The sequence below is a fragment of the Diuraphis noxia genome, unplaced genomic scaffold, assembly GCF_037042655.1.
Source record: "Diuraphis noxia isolate RWA-SAM2 unplaced genomic scaffold, SU_Dnox_SAM2 contig0003, whole genome shotgun sequence".
Lineage (NCBI taxonomy): Eukaryota > Metazoa > Arthropoda > Insecta > Hemiptera > Aphididae > Diuraphis > Diuraphis noxia.
In genome coordinates this window covers 72,422,102-72,449,070 of record NW_028301713.1, presented here as the reverse complement: position 1 = coordinate 72,449,070, position 26,969 = coordinate 72,422,102, and the positions used below count along the sequence as shown (strand labels likewise).

The 26,969-nt window shown below is 30.4% G+C and overlaps 1 protein-coding gene across 3 annotated transcripts; it reads right to left on the bottom strand.

The window, feature by feature from the left end:
• Positions 1–1,474: 1,474 nt before the first annotated feature.
• On the bottom strand, positions 1,475–22,149 carry LOC107169201 (serine-enriched protein). 3 transcript variants are annotated; one of them, XM_015518871.2, is made up of 10 exons: positions 21,988–22,149; positions 20,704–20,950; positions 9,073–9,229; positions 6,604–6,769; positions 5,764–5,900; positions 5,466–5,625; positions 4,811–4,986; positions 4,446–4,598; positions 2,524–2,702; positions 1,475–1,865 (listed from the first exon to the last, which is right to left on the bottom strand). In XM_015518871.2, exons 2-10 carry the CDS (start codon positions 20,874–20,876, stop codon positions 1,676–1,678), a joined length of 1,491 nt encoding a protein of 496 aa, XP_015374357.1. In that variant the 5' UTR covers positions 20,877–20,950; positions 21,988–22,149; the 3' UTR covers positions 1,475–1,675. The 3 variants fall into 3 exon arrangements, with proteins under 3 accessions (XP_015374357.1, XP_089079778.1, XP_015374358.1); XM_089223652.1 differs by having other exon boundaries at positions 5,764–5,897; XM_015518872.2 differs by lacking the exon at positions 21,988–22,149 and adding an exon at positions 21,704–21,873.
• Between the last annotated feature and the right edge of the window lie 4,820 nt (positions 22,150–26,969).

Here is a 26,969-nt window from a genome sequence, read left to right as displayed (position 1 = left end):
TGAAGAATTAACTATTTAAAAATTGTATATTGAATATACTTTCATACAAAAAACTTTTTAAATTTGTACATCACAAGTAAATTATTAGGATTTTAATTGTAGTTTATTGGAGTAAAAAATGTATGCGATAAATACTACTTAGGTACGGTTTTAAAAAATCAATACATCAACAACTAAATCGATATAATCTTAAGTGCAAATCTTTAATCAGCGTGTACCTATAATAATATACTAATTTTGTTATTGTTTACACATAAATTTATAACAACTAATAAGGATGTGGGTGCTACCTGGTGGTATACTACTCGCATATACTTTCTAATACACCATCACGGCATTTAAGTTACATTATAATATAATTATTCTGATAAAAATATAATTAATATAAAATAATAACACGTGTTGTCTTGATCACTTGCCGTAATGATTTGTCTGGAGTTTGTTGTCGCCGTCGTCATATATGGAGCAAACTAGGAGAAATTCAAAATGTCGTGTAATTTATTATTTAATTTGAATATACTTTAAACGAGGGTTCACGCCCCATGTCAGAGATTGTAAGTTTATAGCACACTTAAGGAGTTCGGGTTTAAGTATTCAATCTTACGGTCTGACGGCTCCAAGACGGGCGAGAGATACCTCTCAAAAGCGTAACAATGTTTGCGAACGCAATTTCAAAGAGTTTGTCGGCGTATATGATGACAAAAAGGTTGACCTCGCCTATATGGTTCGCATCAGTGGACGATCAACGCTTTTTTTACTAAGTTGAAATCATAATTTAAATATATATACATCGTATTTTGTGATATAATGGTGTATCATCGCTACCTACGATATTATTATAACCGATGGCTATAATAATAATATGTGTCGTCTGAAAATGTCACGTGTGTACTGACTATTGGTATACAACGAGGGATATGTGTGAGTTATTGTAAAAAAAAATACTTTTTTGTAAAATTCGTTGTATTTATGCCTCATTTTTTTGTTCTAAAATTCATAGCTACTTAAAGTAACTTTACATATTAATATATTATATTATATATCAACACTGTTAAACGTGTAAAACATTTTTAAAATATTCACATGCATTTTGTGTGGGGGGGAGGGTGAAGGTGGCTACAATCCACCATCCACCTAATCTGCCAACCTGATATATTATATTTTCCTATTATATGAATACATATTTATATAATATAGGTACGTTTTAGAATTAAAAGTTTAACTGGTTAATCATGAAATATTACATACTATAATATAATGATTTCAGATAATATAACACATTAAATACGAAGCGGGATATTGGTCGTCATATTTTTCAAGCTTTATGTGAGTAAGGGTATCGGATAGAGACAAATCATCAAACTCACTGATAAATTATGGACCGAGATGATACCTAAAGCGTCGTGCTGGTGGCGATCTTTCAGGTAATTGGATCGGGATGTGCGTGTTTATGTGCAATATATAATATTTGAAGTACAGTTATGATGATATTATATATTACACTATAGTCGCGTTATAGTTGTAGTTTAATATTACAAATTATTTTATATTTGAGATTTAGTTTTAAACATTTATTTTTTATTTTTGATCAGTTTGCTCTTCTGAATCGCGATAATATCAAAACACGGCATAGTCGTCAATATCTGGTGGATCAACACGCGTAAGCAAGTTTAGTTCATTTCGATGACGAGACAGGCGTGAACACTTCGTAATCGGCCACGGTGAAATTGTAGTCGCCCATCAGTGAGTTGGTCGACGCGTTTTCACCGTCGTACGAGTGCGGCAGGTTGCTGTAGCTGTCCATATTTGCGTTGCAATTGTTGGCGATCAGCAAGTCGGCGCCGGCCCCGAATATCGGACCTATCCTGTAATCGTATGTGGTTTATTTCAATAAAATTATTATTGTACTTTACGATAATACCTAGTATAAAATACCGATTGATAAAGAAAACTCGGAGGAAAAACTTTCCAAGCATAGGTATTTGTTAAATAAGAATTTATTTTGTGAAGTATGAAAAACTAAACCTTCTAAAAAAATCATTTATTGGTTTTTAATAATTATTTTATGATTGGAACAAAAAAAATATATTTACCAGTTTTTAATTAGAAATAACATGAATTATGTTTCACACACGAAATAAAATGTCAAATAGTTTAAAAAACAAAGATATTTAAATAGTTACCTATATCAGTTTAGATATCAATACGTTATATAATAATTAGTTTTAATCAAAAACCGCATAAATGCATGCCATTTTACACATTTTTAAATGTCAATGTTTTAATCTCTTCGCTGCACGATATGGTACGCGGTCTGCTTCTACATAATGTTATAAATATTAAAGTAAAATTTATTGTTCACCAACATTTTTATCATCACTCATTTCTCTTTCCACCCCTTCTCATTTATTTATTTTTTATCATTATTACTTTGGACAGGAAATTATAATTTTTTAAGTGTAGGGTAAAGAGTTTTGAATGCAATACAATCAGTAGGTATAGAAATTAAATTTGTATACTTACTCTTGATGGTAGCAAATAGCGTACGGTTTTTTAACAATATCGTATTTTATCGGTGGGGTGTCTTGAGTGGTGCTGAGCGAAAATAGGAAGCTCTTATCGGACACCATGTAAGCACCCTTAGTGTGACTCTTACCCCACGGCACGTCGCTGTATCCTCCGCACAGCCAGCCATTCACACCCTGTATATGGAAATAAAAAAAATCCATTTAAAACTCGTTAAGGACGATGATTCCGGGTTGCACCTATGTGTGTGTAAATGTAAGATTTTAAAATACACATGTATAATTATTGTATATAAATATGTATTAATGATTTCCGTGTACATTTAATTCATACATCATTCGAACCACTCGATGTCATAAAGATTTTAAAAACGACAAACTAAATCTGAGGTAATGGTTATGCTATAGCTATCAGTGGCGTGGCGAACTCGAATATTTTCAGAGGCAAGTATATTTTGCGATACCCACCCACCCATCAACCATAATTTTGTCTCTCAATTGGAAATAGAGTGGGGGGGGGGTGATTGCTTTTCACAGACAGTTGTACTTATAAGGTAGGTATTATTACCAACTAATGGTTAGTAACCACTGCCTACTGGATACTAGCTTTCGTTTATATCTATATTAGACAGTATTAAAATATCATTTTATGTGTTATTATCCTAAATTCGTTATTATGAATTTAAATTATTTCCCATCCACCCAGTGTCACCCATCACCCACCAAAAAAAAAAAACTGAGAGGCGGCCGCATCTCGATTACCCCCATCGCCACGCCACTGATAGCTATTTTATATTAAATTATTATGATATACATAGCAAGTGTACAAAATAAGGTTAAGTGATATTCTATAGAATATTTTTTCCAGGCATAGTGCATACACTATTAAACAGTGATTTTTATTGAAATACAAAAATCCAAGTGACACGCTCATATTTTATATAAGTACCTAATATTTAAACGCGAACGTTTTTAATGGACCGGTTATTACTGCGGGGAAATTTTTTTATAAAAACGAATTCCTCCAGTAGAACATGCACGGAGAATCTACTACCTATTCTACTATAATATAAAATGTAGTTATTCGCATGGATCTTAAAAATTTTATCGAGTGAACACAAATAATCAAATGTATTTCGTTGTTATTGATTTTGACCACATGACGCACAAATGACGTGTTAATTATTATCAAAGAAAAAGTAGGGTAATTTATGTTATTGATATTTTTATTTAATTGATAAATTTTAATTTTCCCTTGTTTATTTCAAAGACCATATCACGTATTTTTTTGTTTTGTTTTGAATTTTACAGATCAAACAAAAAAACTAACGCGCAATAAAAACTTGTAAAGATCAAGAGACCATCAATTGCATAAAGCAACGGGGTGCACCCGTTATGACGAGGGTGTAGACATTTAAAGGGAGAATAATTTAAAGGTTTTTGTTTGTCTGTTGGATTGTGATGACGTTTATAATAACTAATAACATAATGAAGCCGCCAATTTGCGCATATGATTTGCATTTGCGTAATTACAATGAATACAATATTTCGACGAACTTTTATAATGACTATTTTATTCGGAGGTGTATTAAAATAATTTCTATGCGTGAAAAATTTGAACAGTTAAAATATTTGTTCTTGTGAGAACAATAAGGAAAATTAGACTAAACATTTTCAAAGGCCCATAAATTACACTTCTTGATCAAAATATTATTTTATAGTTGGTCAATTTTTGTAATTTATTTTAATTTCTAGAGGTTATTCAATGTGAAAAGCAAAGCTAATATATTAATTATAGGTATAATTAATATGCATCGAATAAAAAGTTCAGAATAATTTGCATTAGTAGGTATCTGTATGTATAACAGAATAATTATAAATAAATTGATATTGAGAATATGGTTAAATAATATAATTTACCAATACTAAAACGTAGGTAGGAGACACGCCATCACAGTGCTTGTGAAACGATTCGGCGGAAAACCCGTCGGTGGATGCTCTGTAGATCAACCTCCAACACTGTTTCACACTGCCATACCACTGATTTAATACGCGTTGCAGGTGGGTTTTATCCTAAAAATACCACATGGTATAATAATTAATAATACAAGTGTACTTTGTAAGTGATATTAGTAAGGTGGTGGGATAGTTTGACCATTGATTTTAAAATCAATGATGTGACATACTGTTTTTAAGACACGTATGTGACAATAAAAATTGTTTATTATAATTTCATTTTTAGGTAGAAATTACAAGCGACAGCTTTAGTACTGACACAAACTCACTTGACTTAAAATATGAGACCCCGAAAAGAACTTGAGCATGACTCGTGGTTGAAGACGATGGTCATCCGATATCTCTTTGAACTTGTTTGGTAACGCTGCGAAACGGTACCGTTCAAGAGACATTTCTATTGGCACGGCACCCGTTGGTTCCACTTCTTCGGCAAATACCTGAGAGTCTGTAAGTCGTCAATAAGAACGTAAAAACAATCATTTGTGAAATGAATTTCAACCACTGTAAATTACAATGGTCGATTATCACAATATCAGCAACGCTTACGAGTTACGATGTAGTATATTGTATAATATGTCAAGAGCTGTGAAGTTAAATCAGACTTACTGATAACGTTAAATAATACGCGAAGATAGCTTTACTTATATTTAATCGTATATTTGTTTAAATCTATCATATAAAATCATGTGCATAATAGTTTGCTCCAACAAACCTCGAAGAAAAAATGATAATATTATTCAACGTGCATGACCGAACAGATTACCTATATAATAAAGCACATCGAATATCGATATCGTGCTAGTATAATAACATTAATAACGCCAAGACAGGACTAACGTGCAATGTCTAGTCGAAATAATTTAATATTATTTTAATAGTTAGTATTATTATGATATTGTGAAAAGAAATAAGAAAACGTTTCACCTATCAATAATAATCTGACGTGATTAATGACTCCGGATAAATGTTGGCACACCCTGGCCCGTTCCTCTTCGGTCCAGTGAGCTGTCCGCTGCACCACACCAGCGTGAAATTTCGCCCAGTTCACCACGGCTCGCCATACGTCCTCCTCTTCGAGCGCTAACTGTAAGAAAATCACACACACATGATAACATCAGTCACCTACTTACAAGTGACCCGAAGCTAATTGTTGGATACTATTTTGTAAAAGGTTAAAAAAAATAATAGTATGTATTATAGTTGTATAAGTAGCCTAGCTTACACAATCTGATGATATGAGTTTGATCAGCGATTCCTTGGGTAGGTTCAGGAACGAATTGGTTTTCACGCATTTTGCTGCGTTTTCGCCCACAAACGAAACACATCGATCAACGAAAGACTTTGCGCCCTTTCCACCTGCTAACATTTCATCATAAGTATACCAACTGAACCTTGTACTTTATAGTCTACAGTGCCTCTATACATTATACATGACAGCGTATGGTACACCAAAAGTAGCAAAGTTTAGTTTGTAATTATTGAGAATTGTTAGTTTGAATATTTTATATCTATAATTGATGAATTTCAAGAAATTAATCAATAGTTAAAAATCTGATAGTTGTATCACTAATATTATATCACTATAGTCTATAATATTATAACATTTATAATGTAGATATATGTATAATATCATTTATTTTATGATATAAAACTAGACTATATTTTAAAAAAGATAAAAAGTTTTCAATACTTTATAATATTATTATATCTAATACTGTTGGGATGATATTCATACGATATGATACCATAATCAAAGTCTGACCATTAGCCAAAGGCCAATTCTATTTTTTTTGCTTATTAATATGCAAGGATTAGGTACATAAACAAACATAATCAGTTAAAGTTAAATATGTTTGTTTTTAATAAACAGCATACTTAAAAAAATATAATTTTTTGCTTCAATTGAGTTTGATTACATTTTAAACATTTTAACATAAATTAGTAAGATGTAGCTTTGACTACTTATTTACGGTTTTGCAGAAACACGCATATACATTTAACATCTGTGTATAATATATGAAAGCCTATGGAAAAATCGTGAGACATATATAGGTATATTTACTGGAAGCTCTGTCTTGTATGTCCATCGCTGCAGCCAAAAATGTGCAAGCATTCAGCACGGACATAGTTGAAGTTACGTGCTCTTCACAAATGTTTTGCAGGTCTTCTACACCCAGTTCTTGAGCCAGCGTGAGCATTTCGAAAACTCCGCCATCTTGCAACACGATCTATATAAATGTAACATGCCAACGATGATCAAACACGACGGAAAACAAATCATTATGATAATAATAATACATCGACACATCGTATTCGAGTGGTGCACATCAATGCCAAACACATTGCTTGGTTAGCCCCAGCAGAAATAAAGATAAGTTTTTGGATTTTACGTTTAGCGTGTGGATGACAAGTTTTGTTTATAAAATATATACAGCAAGCATTTACAGCTGAGGACACTCGATGCACCACTTGAGTATGGCGAGACAGGTGTACTCGAAATTACATTACAGTTTGGTTAAAACATTTTTACACTCTTTTGTTTAGCAACAGACATTTAAAAGTAGGAGTGATTTTTGCAAATATTTGACAAATGTAATCTATTTATTTGCTCAAGTCACGAGAAACCAGAGTAGAGGACATACACTTTTTAATCTAACATTATAAATTCGAAGCTTGAGAGGTATTTAAGCATTTATTATGGCAATAACATGACTTAGCTATATAATAACGGCTAACGAGTGAATTTGATCGATATTTTTAAATAAACACAAAAATAACACGGTTTTGCCACTTTAGTTGTTTACTGTCAATAATAAATAATAGGTAATAAAAACACACATATTATATTATGTATGTTACAAAAAGTTTATATATATATTATATATATGGTATGAATCCACATTCATGAATTCAGAAATTAATTTTTTTTTCAATCGTAGAAATTTCAAATGTCAATGTTCAATGAACTGGGTTTTAGCATGATATTTATTGATGTGTTTTTAAGAGAAGTGAATATATTAATAAAAAAAAAAATAATAATAATAAAAATTTGAAATTTTGACAGCTATTTGAAATTTGCATACAATTGCTTTGGTTAAAATCGTAAATCGTTGATACTCGGCTGGCATATGCTCGTATCATAATATACGAATATAAAGTACACCTTATTATTATTTATTTCCGAACAATGAACTAAACATCAAGCACAGTGAACTTTCACATCTAGAGCGGAAAAAAATGTGTATAATTTTTCATGGGTATAAGCTTGAACTTGTGACAGTATACCATGCAGTCGTAAATCACTATGGTACCGGAATAATAATTATGAGGGTTAAAGCATACTTTTTGGGGCCCTGGAAGTTCCACTACAACGTAATAAATAAACACGATTATAATTTTAATGAAAGTATAAATTTATTACTTTACTGGGCCACTGTAGCTGTATATGCGTGTATTATATACACTCGTTTTTCGTAAATAAATATTGTTTAGGTAAATATTAGAATACGTTCTCCGCATATAAATCGGACAAAACAAATAATATTTAAATCTAAAAAAAATCTTACACGTTTTTTATACCAGAAGTCTGTGACTAGGTTAATATACCTAGTGGTTAGATACCAACCCAAGGTTTTTATTCTTAAATTTTTATGTACGCACCTTTTCGTGTGCTCAACGTTTCGCAAAGGAAGAAGCGATTATCCCCATTTCAAACGCGTAAGTGAAGGGGTACCTTCGTTACATTCGTAGTTTAAAAATTAATTATCGAAAATCAATTATCTGGAGATATTTTTTTTTTGCTTTCTGTGATAAGAGCCGATACTATAAGGTTTCTAATAATAGCCAGGTATAGCCTTAGCGAAGAAGCGTTATATTTTTCTTGGGTGTGAGTTTATGTTATGTTTATAATTATTGTATAAGTACGCGTTTTATTAATGAACAATTTTTAGATTTAATTTCTCAGTATCTCGAGGTGAAGGGTGAACAGTAAATTAAGTGTGTTAACCTTATAATACAAATGAAATTGGAGTAAAAATGTTGCATTGAGTCAGCATCTAGTTGCTAACATCAATGTATTTGCGGAACACTTGGCATGTCGTGAAAATTTGAATTTTTCTATGTAGACCCATACAAAAATATTATTAAAAACAATTTTGAGTTATTGATAAATATAAAATATTTATCTTAATTGGTCCGTGACTTTCAGTAGCTATAGATAATAACAATGCATGTGCCATCCGAAAAATAGGTTTGGGAACCACTGCTAGATACATATTTTCCACTCTAAAAGCGAAAAAATATATACAAAAAAAGAAAGTTATGTTTTAAGTCGAAAATATTGCGTATAGAAAGTTTTCAAAAAAAATTTAAAATACACGCACACGTCAAGATAATACTAATTAAAAACGTCCATCTAGATTTTTACTATTATTTTTATTATAGGTAGGTTATAGGTTAGGAACACAATGTAGTGGCATTAAACATTATGCTCGACGTAGTTATATATTATGTAGTCTTATATCACACGTACCTTGCCCGTGTAAACATAATTGATGAACTGTTTGAAAGTCTCACCCTGGAACTGTGGCAACCGGATGGGAGTTGGCGTCCCGGGAGCGGAAGGCGATACGGAACAACCGGGTATGCGACATATCTCACTCCGCTTCACAGACTGGAAGCTTTTGCACCTGTAACGGCATATTTTATATCAATAAATACTCTAAGTTAAATATAATTACATATAAATTGATTATGGGTAATATGGTAGTTAAATAGATTAATAATTCTAACGCTAAAAAATGTTTTTTTTTTTTTTTAAAATAGGCACTATCATAGGTTAGGTTAGTAACTATAGTAAGTAAGTAGTATACTAGTAAGTAGTATACTTATTATTATAAATAACCTATAATTACTTTTACTTCAACAGAATTTGTATAAAATTTAAGCTTTAAAAATAATATAACTCTAAGGATTAGTGATAATTGATAAACAAAATTACGAACGTCTTAGGTTTAATCAGAGTTAGGTACGATAGATTATCGACTATTATAGTGCTTTATTCTTTCTTATTAAATACACAACATAACAGTTATATGGTTGAATTTATCGATATTTTTTTTATATTTGATGGAAAATGGAAATTAACCTTTCTTATGGAAGAAAAATGTACATAATTTTTGGTGGAAAATAATTCCACCGCCATAGTAATTGGAGCATACTGTCATAATAAATGTCTACCATTGAACCATAAACGCTTATTATAAGTATACAATAAAACAGATATAATACAGTAAATTTAAGGTTTATTAGATTATTTATAAGAAGGGCATTTTTTTTTAATAATAAAAAAAATACAAATCACTTTTAATCATTTTCTAACTAAAAAAAAAACATCAATAACTATTCACGAGTACCTTTATACAGCTTTTAGCGAGTTAAAAAAGCAAATAATTTATGTAAGAATACGAAAAAATGAATTTTTTTTATTGAAGTAAATTTACAATCTATACATAATTTTTTTACATTGAGTAGGTTTGATAAGTGACAAATAAAAGTAATTAACATCATTGATTATAGAATAGATCTATTCTATAATCAATGTTAACATGAATCGTGTGATTAGGGAGTATACCCAGTGGTAAGACGCTATAAAGTGACAGTAATAACAATTATAATTTTTTAATTCTTAAAGGTGTTACCTAACATCCAGCACTTATTCAGCTCGCTTACTGAAAAATAATGTCTATACATCATTGCCTTTTAAGTTTACGGCGTGGGTTACCAAGAAGTGTGTTCGTTGATAATTTAGAGATTAAAATGAATAATTTTAAATTTTAATTATTAGTAAGTGACAATGAAAAATTTATATTTTTAGTTGTATAATACATTTATATAAGTATAGGTATTGTTATTTATTTGAATTTTATTGTTTAAAAACAATTTTTATTTATTGTAAAAATGTAATTTACCTTTTTAATAGATATACAAGGGAAGTATGGAAACCAGTTAGTGGTAAACATTTTATTCTTAAAGGAATCGAATAAATAACATGCAAATATATATTCTAAGTACACAATTAGTAAGTACTATAATTTTTAAATTTGGAGGATGACAATGATGATTATGTACATATAAAAAAATGATCTAGTTGTCTCGAATATTATAGTATTTTATAATAATAATTTTTGGTCAGTATGGATTTAAGAATATTTAGAACTAAATGTGTATTAAATATCAATTATTGTATATCAATGCATCATTTTTATTTTAATAAGGTATTCAATCAAACGATTTAATTACTTAATTCATATTTGCTTGATACTACTATTGTTGGTTTGCATATTTTTCAATGGGACTCATAATAATATACTTATTTATATCTACACATACTACAAGCAATTGATGTTAACAGCGAATCGAATGAATACGGATCGACGAAATATTATATATGGGAGATAGGAATAAACATAATAATTATTTTTCATTTTCTTATATATATATAATATATATAATGTATAGTGTACACACATACACACACGGATGTATTATACTCTAACTTATTATTGTTTAGGTACATGGACACTCGAAGAGGCGTAAGGGCGTAAAAATTAACCCAGGCGGTTTATATATGTATTATATGTATACGAATAAGTATAGTGGTGTGTATGCGTGTAAGAGCGGAAACTCACCGAGCTTGGAGAACCCAAGTGGTAAATGAATGGCTCTTTGCATGGTGCGCTGTGTTTCACTAAAAGCAATATTTCACAGGCTTATACACACACACACCCACGCGTGTTGGCTTGTTCTTATAGTGTGGTATACATACTATATACATATATACATACATAATACATATATATATATATATATATGGCCGGGTCGGGTCGGGACCATTCATCATTTAAAACGTTCGAAATACACGACCGTAATCCGACTAGAAGCTGCAGCAGCACCGAGGACACCCTGGCCCGGAGCCCGCGAGCACATCGGAAAATGCCCACTTCTAACCCTTTCCTCGGGGCACACTCACTCGTCCCGCGAACACGCATCACCGCCAAACCAACGACGAAGACGAGGTGGCTACCGCGTGCTCATCTGTCGCCGGGGTTGAGTTATTATTATTACTATACATATATCTATGTTAATGTTATAATATTATTATTGTTATCATAAGTATACAAATGTATTCCGGGACGTTATATTTATGTCGGGTTTTCGTTGTGCGATCGTGTTTTTATATTCTTTATTACAATTTATACACACTTTTCGTGATGACAAAAAAGAAAGAATACCAAAAAAACAAAAAACAAATGCTCTACTCTTGAAAAGAAAAAATTACAATTGTCTACGAAATTAGAACTCTTGATTTTCGAAACGCGCGTTCACCTATATACAAAACAACTATATCTACTATTTTTGTGCGTACCTATGTATGTGCAGTGACCTTAACTACTAGGCTATTATTATTATATCTATTATATGTATTTATAACATGGGATATGACATGTGTGATTTAATGCATAATACTCGTATATACATTACATGTGCTCGTGTATAAAACGGAAAAATATTTTCTTGTACATAATGTATGTATATATACGTATAACATATTATATTTTGTGTAATGTGTATAGTGTGTATAAAATGTCGTTTTTTTACGCGTAACACAGCATCAGTGCTCTACTTTACATAAACACATTCGTACACACACATACGCGTGTACGCATAATGCCGACGGGCCGTGAGTTTTTCTTTACGATCTAAGTAGCAGGTCGAAGGGGTTGCCATGTGTGCGTGTGTGTGGGCGCGCGTGCCTAGGCATGTATGCCCGAGAACAAAAAGATCCTTATTATAACTTATTCCTTTGACTTTGACGGGAGCCGCGTCATTATCATTGAAAAGAGGTATTAAAAAACTTGCGATTTTTTACAAGAGCCCCGAGGGAAATATATATATATGAATATCTGCGTGTGCAGTGTGCGGGTGTGCGTGTAATGATACTCAGTGGAGCTTTTGTTCCCCGCTCTTTGCGTAAAAATCTTTTGATCTCTCAAAGGTGACAGTGCACTTCGCCCCGGTCGGGTGCGTATTTCGAAAATAATCAGACTTGGTTCAATTAGCTAGTGGTCTTGAAATTGCTACCAACAACGTTAATTATCGTATATAGACGTCGCATAAAAATAAAAATAAATAAATGAAACGACGCACAACCCTTTTGTGCGAGTGGTACACTTTGTTGACATCGGTATTGTAAGTAGGCGCGTTTGTCTTCGTTTGATTTTAAAGTAGGTTTTTCAATCTTTTTTCTATGCCGCTTTTGTACGCACTTGTGTTATAAAAAATGTATAGCACACATTGTTACAATATATCAAACAAACTAATCTATTGACTAATAGTAAACTGTGTACAACCTTTGACAGGCATTTTAAAAAATATAACAAATCCATTGTTTTAGAATATTTTAATTTTAGATACTGAGCGAGACTGAAATAGGAAATTATTTATCTTACAGTGATGTGTGAATTATGTCTGATGGAATATCACTCTTTACATCAGTATAAAAAGCTTATTTTAAAGTACGAGTATATTACGGAACTATACCAAACATAGTGTTAATGTCATCTACCTCTTTCGATTGAAAATTAAATGCGTTTTTTATATTATTAAATATTTGTAAGAATTTTTGAAATTTAAATCTTATACCTACAAATTTTAATTAATAAGGTATATTTTTTTAAATTAAAGATTTTCAAAGATAAAGATAAATTTATCAAAGTAAAAATTTTTAAATCAGTATTGTGAATTTTATATATAATAGATTATATTCTATAGATTTATACTTATAATAAATTCTTGGCGTGGTTCGATTGTGGTATGCTAATCACATTAAACATCTACTGTTGTTACTAAACTGTAATAATTCTTCTACATGGGGTATTAAGTTTAATTATTATTTAAAATGGTTTTTGTCGATTATAATGATGAGACATTTAGTAAAATGTTATTTACTGCTTTATTCAAAATCTTTGCAAAGTAATTTTTTTTATAAGGATTTAAAAAAATATCGTTTCATAGGCTCACAACCACTATATTTTTTGCGCATGTATCTTGTTCGTCATTATTTTATATTATATTTTAACGCCAATGATAATTATTTATGCTTTCTGGTCCATACTATATTTTTCTTGTACCTACATAAGAATTACAACCAATAATGTACTTGGAAATACGATTTCCTTTCGACATTCCCTCCGAGTTGGATGTGTGCCGAGAAAATTAAACTCGATAGTTGAATTATTAGATGTACGCATTTACGGTAGAAAAAACATCATATTTGTTGATTAAACACTCGCTGTTGACGTTTTGAATTACGCTCGTATTTTATTCAACGCCGGTAATCTAAATCCTTGTAGTTGAAGCACACTGGTGACGGCGGTGGTGGCGCAGCGGAAAGGTAAACTTCACTAATCACTTTTTATTGCCATTCGGTGGGTTTATTTATTTTAATCAAATCATTTGTCACACTCATTTCCGCGGAGCGGTGTCTCGACGAGCGTTACGTTACGGTGCGCAGAGACTATAATATAAACGACCTGCCCATTTTCTCTCATTGTCTCGGATTTATCACTGTCGAAATAAACGAGGATCGAGTACAAAAGAGAAGCAGAAATCGCAAACGAGTTTGTTGGCTACGATTTTTTCCCTGGTTACATGGTGTATATTTGTATTTCCATTGTTTATCATCTGGCGACTGGCACGTTGGTTTTTACAGACGTTGGAAAGACAAACAAATACCTATAAGTATTTGATGTTATACGGTTTCCGACAATCCTACACGCACGACTCCCGATCGATTGATTATAACACGAGGATAAAAAAGTGTTGCGCTCACTGATATTATTAAATAGGTACTCTCATCAAACTAAATAAACGTAAAATGCCAAAGCACTCATTGCTTATTGTCGTATACGCAAATGTGCTATAAGGACCAATATAATTTTTTTGTCTTAAGCCGCGTCTGTTTTTGCAATTCATTCAAATCAAAACGATTTTTTTGTTCAAAATCTTTAGAAAAAGTAATCAGTCAAATTATCTATCAGAAACCATTCCGAAAGTTTAATAATTCTATGAAACTTCATAACGATAAAGATGGATAGATATTAAAAACATATCATTGTAAAATCAATACATTAAGAGGACGACATATAAAAAATGTTTTGCGTGGGATAGAATTACTCAGAATGCTGTTTAAGCGAAGTAATCAAACTTTCACACTATCAAGAATAGGCCATTGACTGTGCAGTATCATTTTTATTTTTGGATATCACTAATATGAAAAAACTTCTTATTGTTTAAAAATACATTATTTCAAACATAAGTAACTAAAAACTCAACACAGTGTAGTTCCTTCCTTTCCTCTTAATGACCCAGAATCTAAAAGGATGGTTATAATTTTGAAAAGAATTAAGTTGATAACGTTATATGACATAACTTATAGAAGAAATATAGGTACTAAAATCTAATTATTTGAAAATATGATCCTTCAATTATTAAACTTGAAATTCTAATAATCATAATAAATTCATTATTAAAGTAAAAATAGGAATGAACATGTACCTATAGTGAATAACTTATTGTACAACGTATGCGCCTAATCTATAACAATTAACATTATGTATCATGTGGGCAGCGATCGGAGAATTTTTTACGTTTGATTTACATTTTAGATTCTGAGCGGAGCGAGGAATGTATTGATTTCACCATGATGTGAGTGTGTTTTTTTGTGTTTGTTATCATGTTTTGGTGTAGTAAAAGTGCTTCGATTTTCGACTTCAGTACCTCATTCGATTAGAAAGTGAATCTAGTCGGTAATTTGAGGGATCAAAAGTAAATATTCTCAATATTTTTCTAAATAATCGGGATAAACAAACTAAAAATTAAGGAAAAAACGGGGATTTTTATTTATAACTTCAAAACAAATGACAAATTTCTCCAAATGTTTATATAAGTATATTCTCTTCACCATGCAATGTTCAAAAAATTTCGGCTCAAGTTGAACTATTTATAGGCATATGAAATTAGTTTTTTTTAGATTAGTATCGATAACAATTTATTTGTTGGGTAGAAAAGTTTGAAAATTTAATACAATAAGGCTCCTAGTATATTTTTACATTATCAGTTGAAAAATAAAAGAAATATGTAGCCACAATTTTTTTTTATAAGCATTCAAAGTTTAACAACATACGTAAAAATAATGAAAATTTGCAAATTATTTTAAGTTAGAAATTCATAAAAAAATTTCTTTTTAAATCTAAGATTTGAAAATTTTTAATAATCTATAATATATCCTAGAAAGATAAATCGTCTCCGTTCAGAATCGTTTTTCGTATACCACCACAGTGTTCAATTAAAAACCTTTTTGAGTTTAGCGAATAGGAACTTACAATATCTATCTTATTAAATTTAAAAGTCATTGCAATAATAAATACACCACAATAAAAATCTATATTTTGATATGTTATTCGATTTTTGAGAATCGCTGACCCTCAATAGTACCTTTGCAGTATATTGTTTGAATTTATTCTGAAATGTTTATAACATTCTGAATTAGAATAAAAAGTTGTTATGATATAATTATAAAAGATGTATGTAAAAAAAATAAAACACAAAATATTATATCCATAACCCAATACTACCTATAATAAAATTAAAATAGCGATTAGTTGTTATGATTATACCTAATAAGAACAGTTAAATTAAGCCGATGAATAATAGTCAAAATGGGTAGTATCCTATATTCAAAGATGATTATTTAATGCAACTTAAAATAACTATTACCGTTGGATACATCTCTTTTATGAAAAGATATAGGAGTTAAGAGAAAGAAGGATAGATTTGCTACATGATAGCATCCCATTCCTTTTCTATCGTTTAGATGCTACGATCCTATTATGGCGAAAGTACATAATTAACCATTATGTTAATACGTTATACGTATGGATATATAATAACATAAGAATAGGGTACATGAGTAGTAAAATATTACTTAGATATTTTATTGAATACATATTATAATTATAATTACATCAATATTAAAGGTATTACTTATTAGTGATTATGATATTATGCATTTACTTATATTGTATAATTAAGCGTTATTATTGTGTTTGGTATTTTTTTATCATTCAAATAAATAAATCTAGAGTATAATATCTGCGCATCTCAAACAAAAATAAATTATTGATAAATCGTAAATAATAATAAAAAAAAATCGAGATAAGTTCTCAGAGCCTCTAGATTCATGTGAAACCAGCCACATTACAATGATATCGAGAATATCATACTAAGCCGATTACATCAAAGAAAATTTAATTAATTCCATACAAAATGCAATTCAACAGAAAAAGCTCTACATAACAAAATTGAAAAAATATTCAACAAACCACTTCTACTTCAAGATAATATGTTACATTTATCATCATCATCTGAAGATATGACCTAAATACAAGTAATTCAATAATATTTATATAGGATGACCTCGTAGGTACTTATTATTTTAAAAAACAATTATTCAAACAAATAATAATGGGCAATCATAAAAAATATGTACATAATAATATATTATGTCACCTGAAAATTGACTTTTTGATCCACGAGATATTGCTTTTTCACCACTACATAATATATTTGTCTTATTTATTTCTCATGAACACCTCATATAAACAAATATTTATTAATGTAGGTAATAATTTTCTTAACGAAATAAACATAAATGGTTAATTCAGTTATGTATTTTAATATAATTAAGTAACTGTAACTGCGAATAGTAACCACTTACAATTTACAACTCATTATAAGTAACCGGTCCATCCCCATACATTTTTAAAAAATATATTTTATTTATAACTTATAACTTATACTAGTATATAAGTGATACAGCTATCGGTTAATATCATGCGTGATTTATTTATTTGTTCATTTATTGAAATCCGAGGGACGGGACGTAATATTAAATACATTGACTGGATATGAAAATATAAAAATCAGTATCTGCAATTCCGAGGTTAGGTATATTTGCGTCAGCGTTTCCGGACTTTACACCGTATTTGCTCGAATGGGAGGAAATTATAAATTTCCCCGTGTGTAAATATTGAATCGCGACTTGTTCCGACGGAAAAATATTTCCACAAACGCAAAACACACACACATAATATATGTATATACATATATATATGTGTGTATATATATATAAGTACGGTGTTTTTCACGCACGCACAATTTATTCGACGTGTTTGCTTTTACGCTGCAGCGTATACAGGGGTTAGATTTGTCAACCCTCTAGCAGGCGGAGTATAATATACAATATTATAGTCAACGGACCAAATGGGTTTTTTGCTTTAGACGTTGTTGCCGGTGATTTTTTTTTTTTTTGATTTTATTCTGCCTGGCAAGAACCAGCGAAAATGAGTATGTCGTCTTGAACGGAAATCGGTTTTCCACAGGAAAAAAAACCAATTCGGTCTAGCGGTATATTATATTACGTACACGGGTTACAACCCGTAATACGAGGTAATGGGAATCGATGAAGTACTACTATAGTACGACATAATAATATATTGGTTTTGACAACCGTCATCTTTTCCGAGGCGCACTACTGTTACACCACGGAATGCAGAGATCGACAAGTCGATATATTATACTATTATATTCTACATGATATGTACCTAACCTAATTACGTTTTGTTATTATGGTAGGTACACAGATTCTTTTTTTGATAAAAAAGTTTGAAATATGAGGACATTTGAAGCAGTATACATATAGGTAGGCAGCAAGTACGTTACTAACGCTTTATATATGTCGTAACCACTTCGTGAAATCGATTTTTTCACGAAAAGATGACCATTTCGTGAAATGGAAACAGTGAAACACGTGTTTTACACTTTTGTGAAATTCAAAAATATTTCACGAAATGGTCAATCAATTTTAACATCGTATATTATTTTTTTTCACAAAGTTGTCGTTCACTTAGTGTACTGAAACACAACATTTAACAACTTATTCTACCCTTGTAAATTTAACTTAAATAGTTATATATAGTAATAAAGTTTATTTATATAATTAATATTAATTTATTAACTATATTGTGAACATTATTTATTTATTAGAGCAGGAAAATAAATTATGACAACGAGTGTTACATTTTAGACTACCTTCAAATCAAACACATCTTTTGGTTTGACAAGCACTTTTATACTAACAACTTAATGGAAACGTCAAGTTTGATTATATCCATATTAACCTCGTCAAATAATACAATAAATATTTCAATAATATCTAAATTATTCTATACGACTATTATACTTCAATTACTAGACTATCTGAAATGTGTAGATGATATTTATTGGTTTTTATAAAAGTCATAATCATAATGATGATCATAAAGAATTAACCTTGCATGAAACTGTCCAAATTGTATTTGGAGGTCAGGAATTTTTAAGTTGTTCGTATAAAAGTGTTTGTCAAGGCAAAAGATGTGTTTGTTTTAAAGATATATAGTCTAAAATGTAACAGTCATCGTCACAATTCATTTTCCTGCTGTATTTAATAAAAAATGTTCACAATACGGTTAATAAATTAATATGATATAAATAAACTTTATTACTATACATAATTATTATTATTTAAGTTAAATCTATAAGGGTAGAAAGGTAGAATAAGTTGTTAAATATTGTATTTTAGTACACAAAGTGAACGACCACTTAGTGAAAAAAATTGCACGATGTTAAATTTGAGTGACCATTTCGTGAAATATTTTTGAATTTCCCAAAGTGTAAAAAACGTGTTTCCGTTTCACGAAATGGTCATCTTTTCATGAAAAGATTGATTTCACGAAGTGGCTACGATATATATATATGTAGTTGAAATTAAAGACACGTATGAAGCAACATAATATATGATAATATATGATTCAAGAAAAACATAGAAAATAAAGTGGTAATCCAATTGCCTATTAAATTGTTCACACAACTTCACGATAGATAAAACCTAAGACTATGATCCGAATAAATACTAAAATAATGAACTTTTAAATATTTACTAACCTATAACTTTTATTACTAAATTGAAATTTTTCTCATTAAATGATATGTATATATGTATATAATTATATAAACTTACAATATTAATAACATTATTATACCTATTAACTATAAGATATACATACATTTTGCTTAAAAATACTCAAATTTTTAATATCATAATAATACAGTATTAATTATATGTAAACATAGAAAATTAGAAAATAATATATAATAATATTTTTTAATGTATTGTACTTTATTGCCAAGTATATCAATTCCGTATAAATTTCAAAGCCTGTATTATATTATAACCTACTTCTTTGAAAGGCGTAGTGCCATAATATATTTCGTTGATTAAAAAATTACATTTTGTATTTTTGATTAAGTTTAAGTTATAATTTATAACATAAATTACATGCGTGACTGAGAAGACGTACAAAACATATTATTATTTACATCATCTCATTCATTGCCTTATTCGGATAATTGTCACTATAAATATTGTACTGGTACGTTAGTGACCAACAGAAATACGAATAGGAAATTTTTGGTGGGGCTGTGCTAACATTAATTTTCTTAGAATTACATATTTTTGATACTTAATATATATTTTAGAAACACTTTTCGCGGGGAGGGTGTGTTGTTGATATAGCCTCGTAATGACGCCACGTCTAACCAGTCCTTGACGGACCACTTTGGGAACCATTTCATTACATACAAATTATTATACAATATTACACAAATTAAGTAAATGATAAATCCATTAAAGCTATTTTTTATTTCATAAATATATTGAACAATAAGTAAATGTGATGTGTATTCAAAAAAACATAATTTGCAATGAAGAATATTATCGAATAGGATTTTTGGAGGAACTTCGATTAATAAAAGATAAGTACGTTTTATATTTTTTGATTTAAGCTTTTTAAACAATTAATTGTATATGTAAGTACTTAATATAATTACTAGTTTGCCACTTATTATAGTTTTGTTAAATAAAATAAGTATTGTACAGATATGTCTGTTTCTGATGAATATTGTACACTTGTAATTTGTTAAATTTGTTTTAGATAACACTTACCTTGTCATTAAGATAATTCGATGGGCATAAACGGGTACTTCCTCCCGACCAATAAGGAAGACAATATCAGCTGATTCATGATCGTCGGCCAATTTTTGTAGGTCCTCTAGCAGCTGTGGCACCCCGACGAACGTCTTGTCCGAGAAATGTGCTGCTGCCACTCTTGTGCCCATGTTAACGTATTATTCCGTTAAAATACCCTGCTAAGTCCGTTTCGACGCCATTCGATCGTTCGATCCAGTGAATACTAAAAAACCATTAAGATTAGTCTAGAGTTTTTTTTTTGACCCAACGCAGCGGGGTTCCTTACAAATAAGTAGATCTGAAAAATGCATTAAACCTTTTTTGTAACGTTTAAATACGTGTAAAATATTTCAGAATTCTGGTAAAATGTTTTCCATAGTAAATTGTATAGGTCTTAGACAAAATTGTTCAGTGATAATAATATACAGTAATATTATACTTGTGAACCTCGAGTTTTCTGAATAATGTTAGAGATTTTACACTGTGGTTACATAAAATCGAACTAAATAAGTACAGTTTACTCACGAAGAAAAATATTACATCGACTATCTCGAAAAACTTCCGTAAATTGAAGTAGCTTAATATCAGATGGATATTCTATTCTCATCCGATTTACCAAAATACCATTCTATAACGACGGAGGAATAAAACATGATACATTTAATACATTTAAGCGCTATAATTTCATTCGAGGGCTGCCGAGTTAGGTTACACGTTGCTCGGCTTAACGCTATACATTTCCGAGATTTATGACCAGATGCGAATATGAATATGATGAAAACATAGTACGCCGTTGACGTGTTCATCTGTTATCGATCTGAAAAATTCGTAAATATGCGATAAAAATATAGAAAACCAGAAAAAGGAAGATCTCGAATATACAATGGGAAGGCGGAAAAACGTTTGCCACCAATTTACTCGATTATAAATTGACAACAATGAATTAATTTAATATTATTGTTACAATAACACCTACAATATTGTATAATGTTCGACGATCGGCATAATTATGTTGCTATTCATCGGAATGGTTTCAGCCCCGTCTTAGGGCATCGAAACGTTTTCGTTGTTATCAGTAGGTACTTATTATAATTTTCATAATATATCTATAGCTATATTAATATTGTTGGTTCAGTGCATACATGTTGTATATGAAATATCGTCTAAAAACGTTGTTACTTAGATCGAATGGCGCGTTTAGAAAACAAAAATTGTGCTGTTTATATACGTAAAATAATATTATACCGTAATATCACTCACCAAAATCGGAGAATACCGCGCACGTTGTGGAGTAGTCGGCACGCGAATGACGAAAACTGTTCGTTTAGAGCGACCAGTGACGACGCGCGTGGTACGAGAGTGCCGGACGCCGGTTTTACTGCCCGCTCGGTTGCTCCGACGTCGGATCCGAAAAAAATAACGTAATATTTCTTCTTCTTCTTCTTCTTCTTCTTCTTACTATTATTATTATTATTATTATTATTATTATTACTATGTCTTACAACCGGTCTTGCAGTGTAGCCTTACGACGGGATCTCCACCGGTCGCGTGATTTCCGAAAACACCGTATTTCGTTTATACTATAGATCCCCTACCGGCCATAGTGGCGTCGAATTTGAAAACTCTGAGTTACTCTTATTCTTACTCTATGGTTAATCTCCGTCTACCGCCAATTTGACGATAATATAATAATAATAATAATATGATATTATTATATATTAATATGCACCGCGATGCCGATGCTCCTTTGCCATAAGCGATGCTCTGGTCGTGCACATGCAATTTACTCGTATAATATCGCAACAATATTAGTGGATAATAATATTATTATGGTCGATTGGTCGGGACGCGGTCTGCAAAACGGACGAAAAAACCTCGTTCGGGATATTTTGCGAACACGGCCGACGGTCGGACATCACTGTGCGGTGCGGTGGGGCCGGAGCCCAATCCGGTTTTGTTGTCGTCCGCCGCCGGAACAATAAACGCAGCCCCGGGGAGATGATGATGGTAATAATAATAATATAAGCCATTAACCGTCGTTGGAATGTTTGGGTCTCTCGGCCGCGTAATACATAATATAATATACTTACAGGTTATATGTGCGTGTGTCTCGTTTTTATGTATGTATATATAGTAGTACGTATATATGTCTTATATACAGCGAGTATACTTAATATATAGTAATAATATTACATAACATGTGCGCGTGCATAATTCATATTTCATTATTATTACAGGTCACGCGAGTGATTTACACTTGACACTTATATACTCGCATACGGGATTGCCAATTTAACTGGCTCACACTAATTTTCCTGATTTTCCAATTCAAATTTTGTATTTAAAAAAAAAACCTAATTTTTTTGTTTGGTACCTATCTCTTCATTTCAAGTTTTTATTTTTTTTTTAAATTTACAAATCCATATTACCTATATTTAATTCCTGGAGCAAAATATAAATAATTAATAATCAAAAACTATTTTAACCAATATTTAAAGTCAAAGAAATTTTTAGAGAATTATTCTAATTTCGATTGTGAATTAAAAATATATAAGTTGTAAAGCAATTCAGAACACTTAAAAATTAATATGATAAGAATCATAAAACTGATCTGCTGTACAATAGGTGTCAACTATCGAGTGTATCTTGTAATTGAGTACCTATATCAATTATCATTGTATATTTGGATGTATTGTGTAAAAATTCAACTTATGGATGTTCGAGTTAATGAGGTTTCGCTGTATTTTGTTGAATTTAAATTCAACATGTCTACAACTTTAACCCGAGTCTTGTATAATTAACCATTAACGGTTGACTTCTATATCTCACGTTAGAAGCTTTTCACTCACACATTTTTATAATCATCTAACAACATAATCACGTACATTATACTCATTGTGTTAATGGTGCATATTATTGTGTATTCCAAATAAAAAAAAATTAAATTACACGGATTGGCAAACTGAATGCCGAGTTAAATAATATAAATATGTGTTTAAATGTTTTGTATAGATATACGAGTATAATATATTAAATACCTAAATCGTACATGTATATGTGCAGATAATAGTTATAGTGTAATATAATAAATACGAGTATTCGAGTATAGTTTACTATAATAAAGTTGTTCTTCGTTTAAACATCACGAGAGTTGGTGTGTATAGGTATATATAATATTTTGGGTCCCCGAGACGATGGCGACTGTACCGGAAACCACACCGGACCGGTCGTACCGAATAAAGTTTAAGCGGAAGCTTCCTCGCACGCCCTTTTACAGCAGGCCTCGGGATTAATAATGCTGCGGTATGGTATGATGTATATATATATGCGAAAACGGTGACTCCACCACCCCCGTTCGCTGTAATTAGACGGGCAAAGTTCTACGCTAAGGTCCTCGTATAGTATATATACATCAAAACGCCCCCGTTCGTAGATTTATGTTCTGCTCGTAAACCTTCCCTCCCCATACCAGCCTACCACAGTCCATCCCAGTCTATCGCAACTCGTCGTCGCTACCCTCTATCAGGCCGTGGTGTAGTATAAGACACGACTGCATAAAAGACCCTTTTGTTCGACTACCGATCATTTCGTCAAAATTGTAGTCTTAATACACATTGTTTTCTTTTTTGTTCATTAACAGAAGATTTCCAACAATATTTAATTATCATTATTATAATTGAATTAAAGGCGACTTAATTGCATATATTATGCACAAAATTGGCGTGAACAATCGACCATTAAAATTATGAATAGGTACCTAAAAAAAACTAATTTGAAAATCACTTTATTGGATAATATGTTTCGATTGAACACTATTATTGAGTGGATATAGAAGCCTCTTTAATGTATGGTGGCATGTCGATGTGTTGGTATATCTACCTATTTAGTAGGTCCTATTATAATTTATAAGCTCAACGCAATAGAAAACATATTTGACAAAACTAAAACCATTAGGTTTCATTATCAAAATGTTTTTGTTATTTAATCATGAAAACAATAATATTATTATTATAATATTATTTAAATAATTAAAATAACCTTAGTCATTATTACTATTTGTCTATTTACACATTTTGTAATTTTTAATTGAAGAAAAAGTAAACTAGTTTATAATATATTCGTATATATTATAACATGTCTAGTAAACTTGTACTTCTTGTTATATATTTTTAGCAATTTTATATTTCATATTTCGGATTTAAATGCTCGTACGCATACATTCGAGTCCAATGATAATAACTAATGAATAATGATTGATATCGTTTGGAAAAAATATTTTATTCTGTTACTTATACGCACCAAGGTAGATTTTCATATAAGTGTATTGCTTAGCGATGATCAAAGAGATGAACTTTACGTTTTTACGGCCAAATTTCATTATAAATAGCTTTTATCGTTTCGACTGTGAACGCAAAATCTTATATAGGGTCTAATATCCAATCAGTTTAATAATGCCAATTCTATAATGGAAATTGTGCATGTATGGATAATTGATACTATATTAACACGATAACGTTATCAACATTTTGATTCTTGACAATGTTTATAAACTATATATAAACTAAAACATTGATAGTAGGTACATTACTCCACAGATAGTTATACAATTCTATATTACAGTAGGAACAGGAACAAAGGTACCACAGTGACGTATTGCTGTGCCTTATGGTATTTCATTGCGTATTTTAAATGATGTTTTTTGTATTCAAGTATCGGTGAATACTAAGGGAGTAGTGTAGTAGTAACGTAATTTAGTAGAGTAGTAGTGTAGTAATGTAATCGACATGTAAAAACGTATTTTATCAAATAGGTATATAACCAAAAACTATATAATAATGTAAGTATTTTAGATTTACATTCAATAGATAAAAAAAAAAAAAAAACAAAAATAAATATAGTACTGTATACACTTATGTTTTTCAGCTTTAATATTTTATCACTCGAATCGGTGTTATAATCAGTTCATTACAAAATAATTCATACTACCTATATGACACAAATAAAAAAATTTAAAATTATATGATAAATATGAAAATAATATGATTCAAACTTATAATTTGTAACTCAACGGTTAAAAAGGTTAGTAGTAAATTTACTCGTATAAATAATTTTTGAAAATTTCCAATGAATATCTGATTTATTAATTCTCAAAATGGCATAGTCATACAGTATTAAATAATAGTATGACTCGTACTATTATTTAAACATCTCGATCGATTTTTACCAATTTTTTCTCATCATATAAAGTGTCCGTCGTGGTACATAATTCAAACAATAAATATAGTACAAAGTGTCCGTTTATCAATAATTGTGTTGTTTTTTTTAGGAGGGGGGGATTGATTTCGTTCGATGCGAATTCATAGAGATAATAAAACATTGTAATGCCCATTCAGGAATTTGAACCTTGACCATCGTTATTATATTTATTCGTTTCCGTGAACTTGGATGAGCGTGTAATACATTTTAATAGTTGTGGAATACGATTGGAGGAAACCATTAGAAATCGATAACTACATTAACATCGAAATAATAAATTAAGATTTTGAGAGATTTTAAGTGGTTAATTATGATAAATTAATAATGGCATAAACATAATAATTATTCCACAGCACTACAACAGTATAGCATTACGCCATTACATAAATGTTATATCCCATAAATTACCTACCTACATATTTTGGCTATATCATTACTTCTAATCTTGATACAATCGCTTATTTACGATTTAATTATATATGTATCTAAGAATTATTTCCTATACACATTTTAACCGAATTTTATATTTCTATTTATTAATATCAATTAGCTTAAAAAAATATTCTATATTTACATTGTACTATCATGTTTGTATTGAGTATTCTAATTATTAAGCTATTATAGTTATGTGCCTATTTACTGTAGAAGCTAATCATAATAATAATAAAAATATTAATTAAAAGTGATATGGCGTAATATTTTATAAAGTGGAAAAAGAGGGACTTTAAGTTAGCTGATTATATTTTAGTACTACATTTATTATGTTATAGTACTATAGTGCATTACCTATGTGGTAAGGCAATTTAATCGCAATCTGCCGTTTTATCAGTTATCACTGTCGGATGCTCTAAGGAACAGTTTTTTTTTCGAGATCATTTGTCAACCTAATTTTATGTTATTCGTAAAATAACACAACGCATAATATTGGGTTTATTACAATATACATGATGACGAATTTGTGGTTTTTGTTGCTGTCGTTGCTGATC

Excerpts from the sequence above, each read along its gene's own strand:
- LOC107169201 (XM_015518871.2), bottom strand. The coding sequence starts at position 20,876 with ATGGGCACAAGAGTGGCAGCAGCACATTTCTCGGACAAGACGTTCGTC. Across the intron at positions 6,770-9,072 it reads ATTATGTTTACACGGGCAAG|ATCGTGTTGCAAGATGGCGG; the intron begins GTACGTGTGATA and ends ACATTTATATAG. Across the intron at positions 4,987-5,465 it reads CGTCAGATTATTATTGATAG|ACTCTCAGGTATTTGCCGAA; the intron begins GTGAAACGTTTT and ends GACGACTTACAG.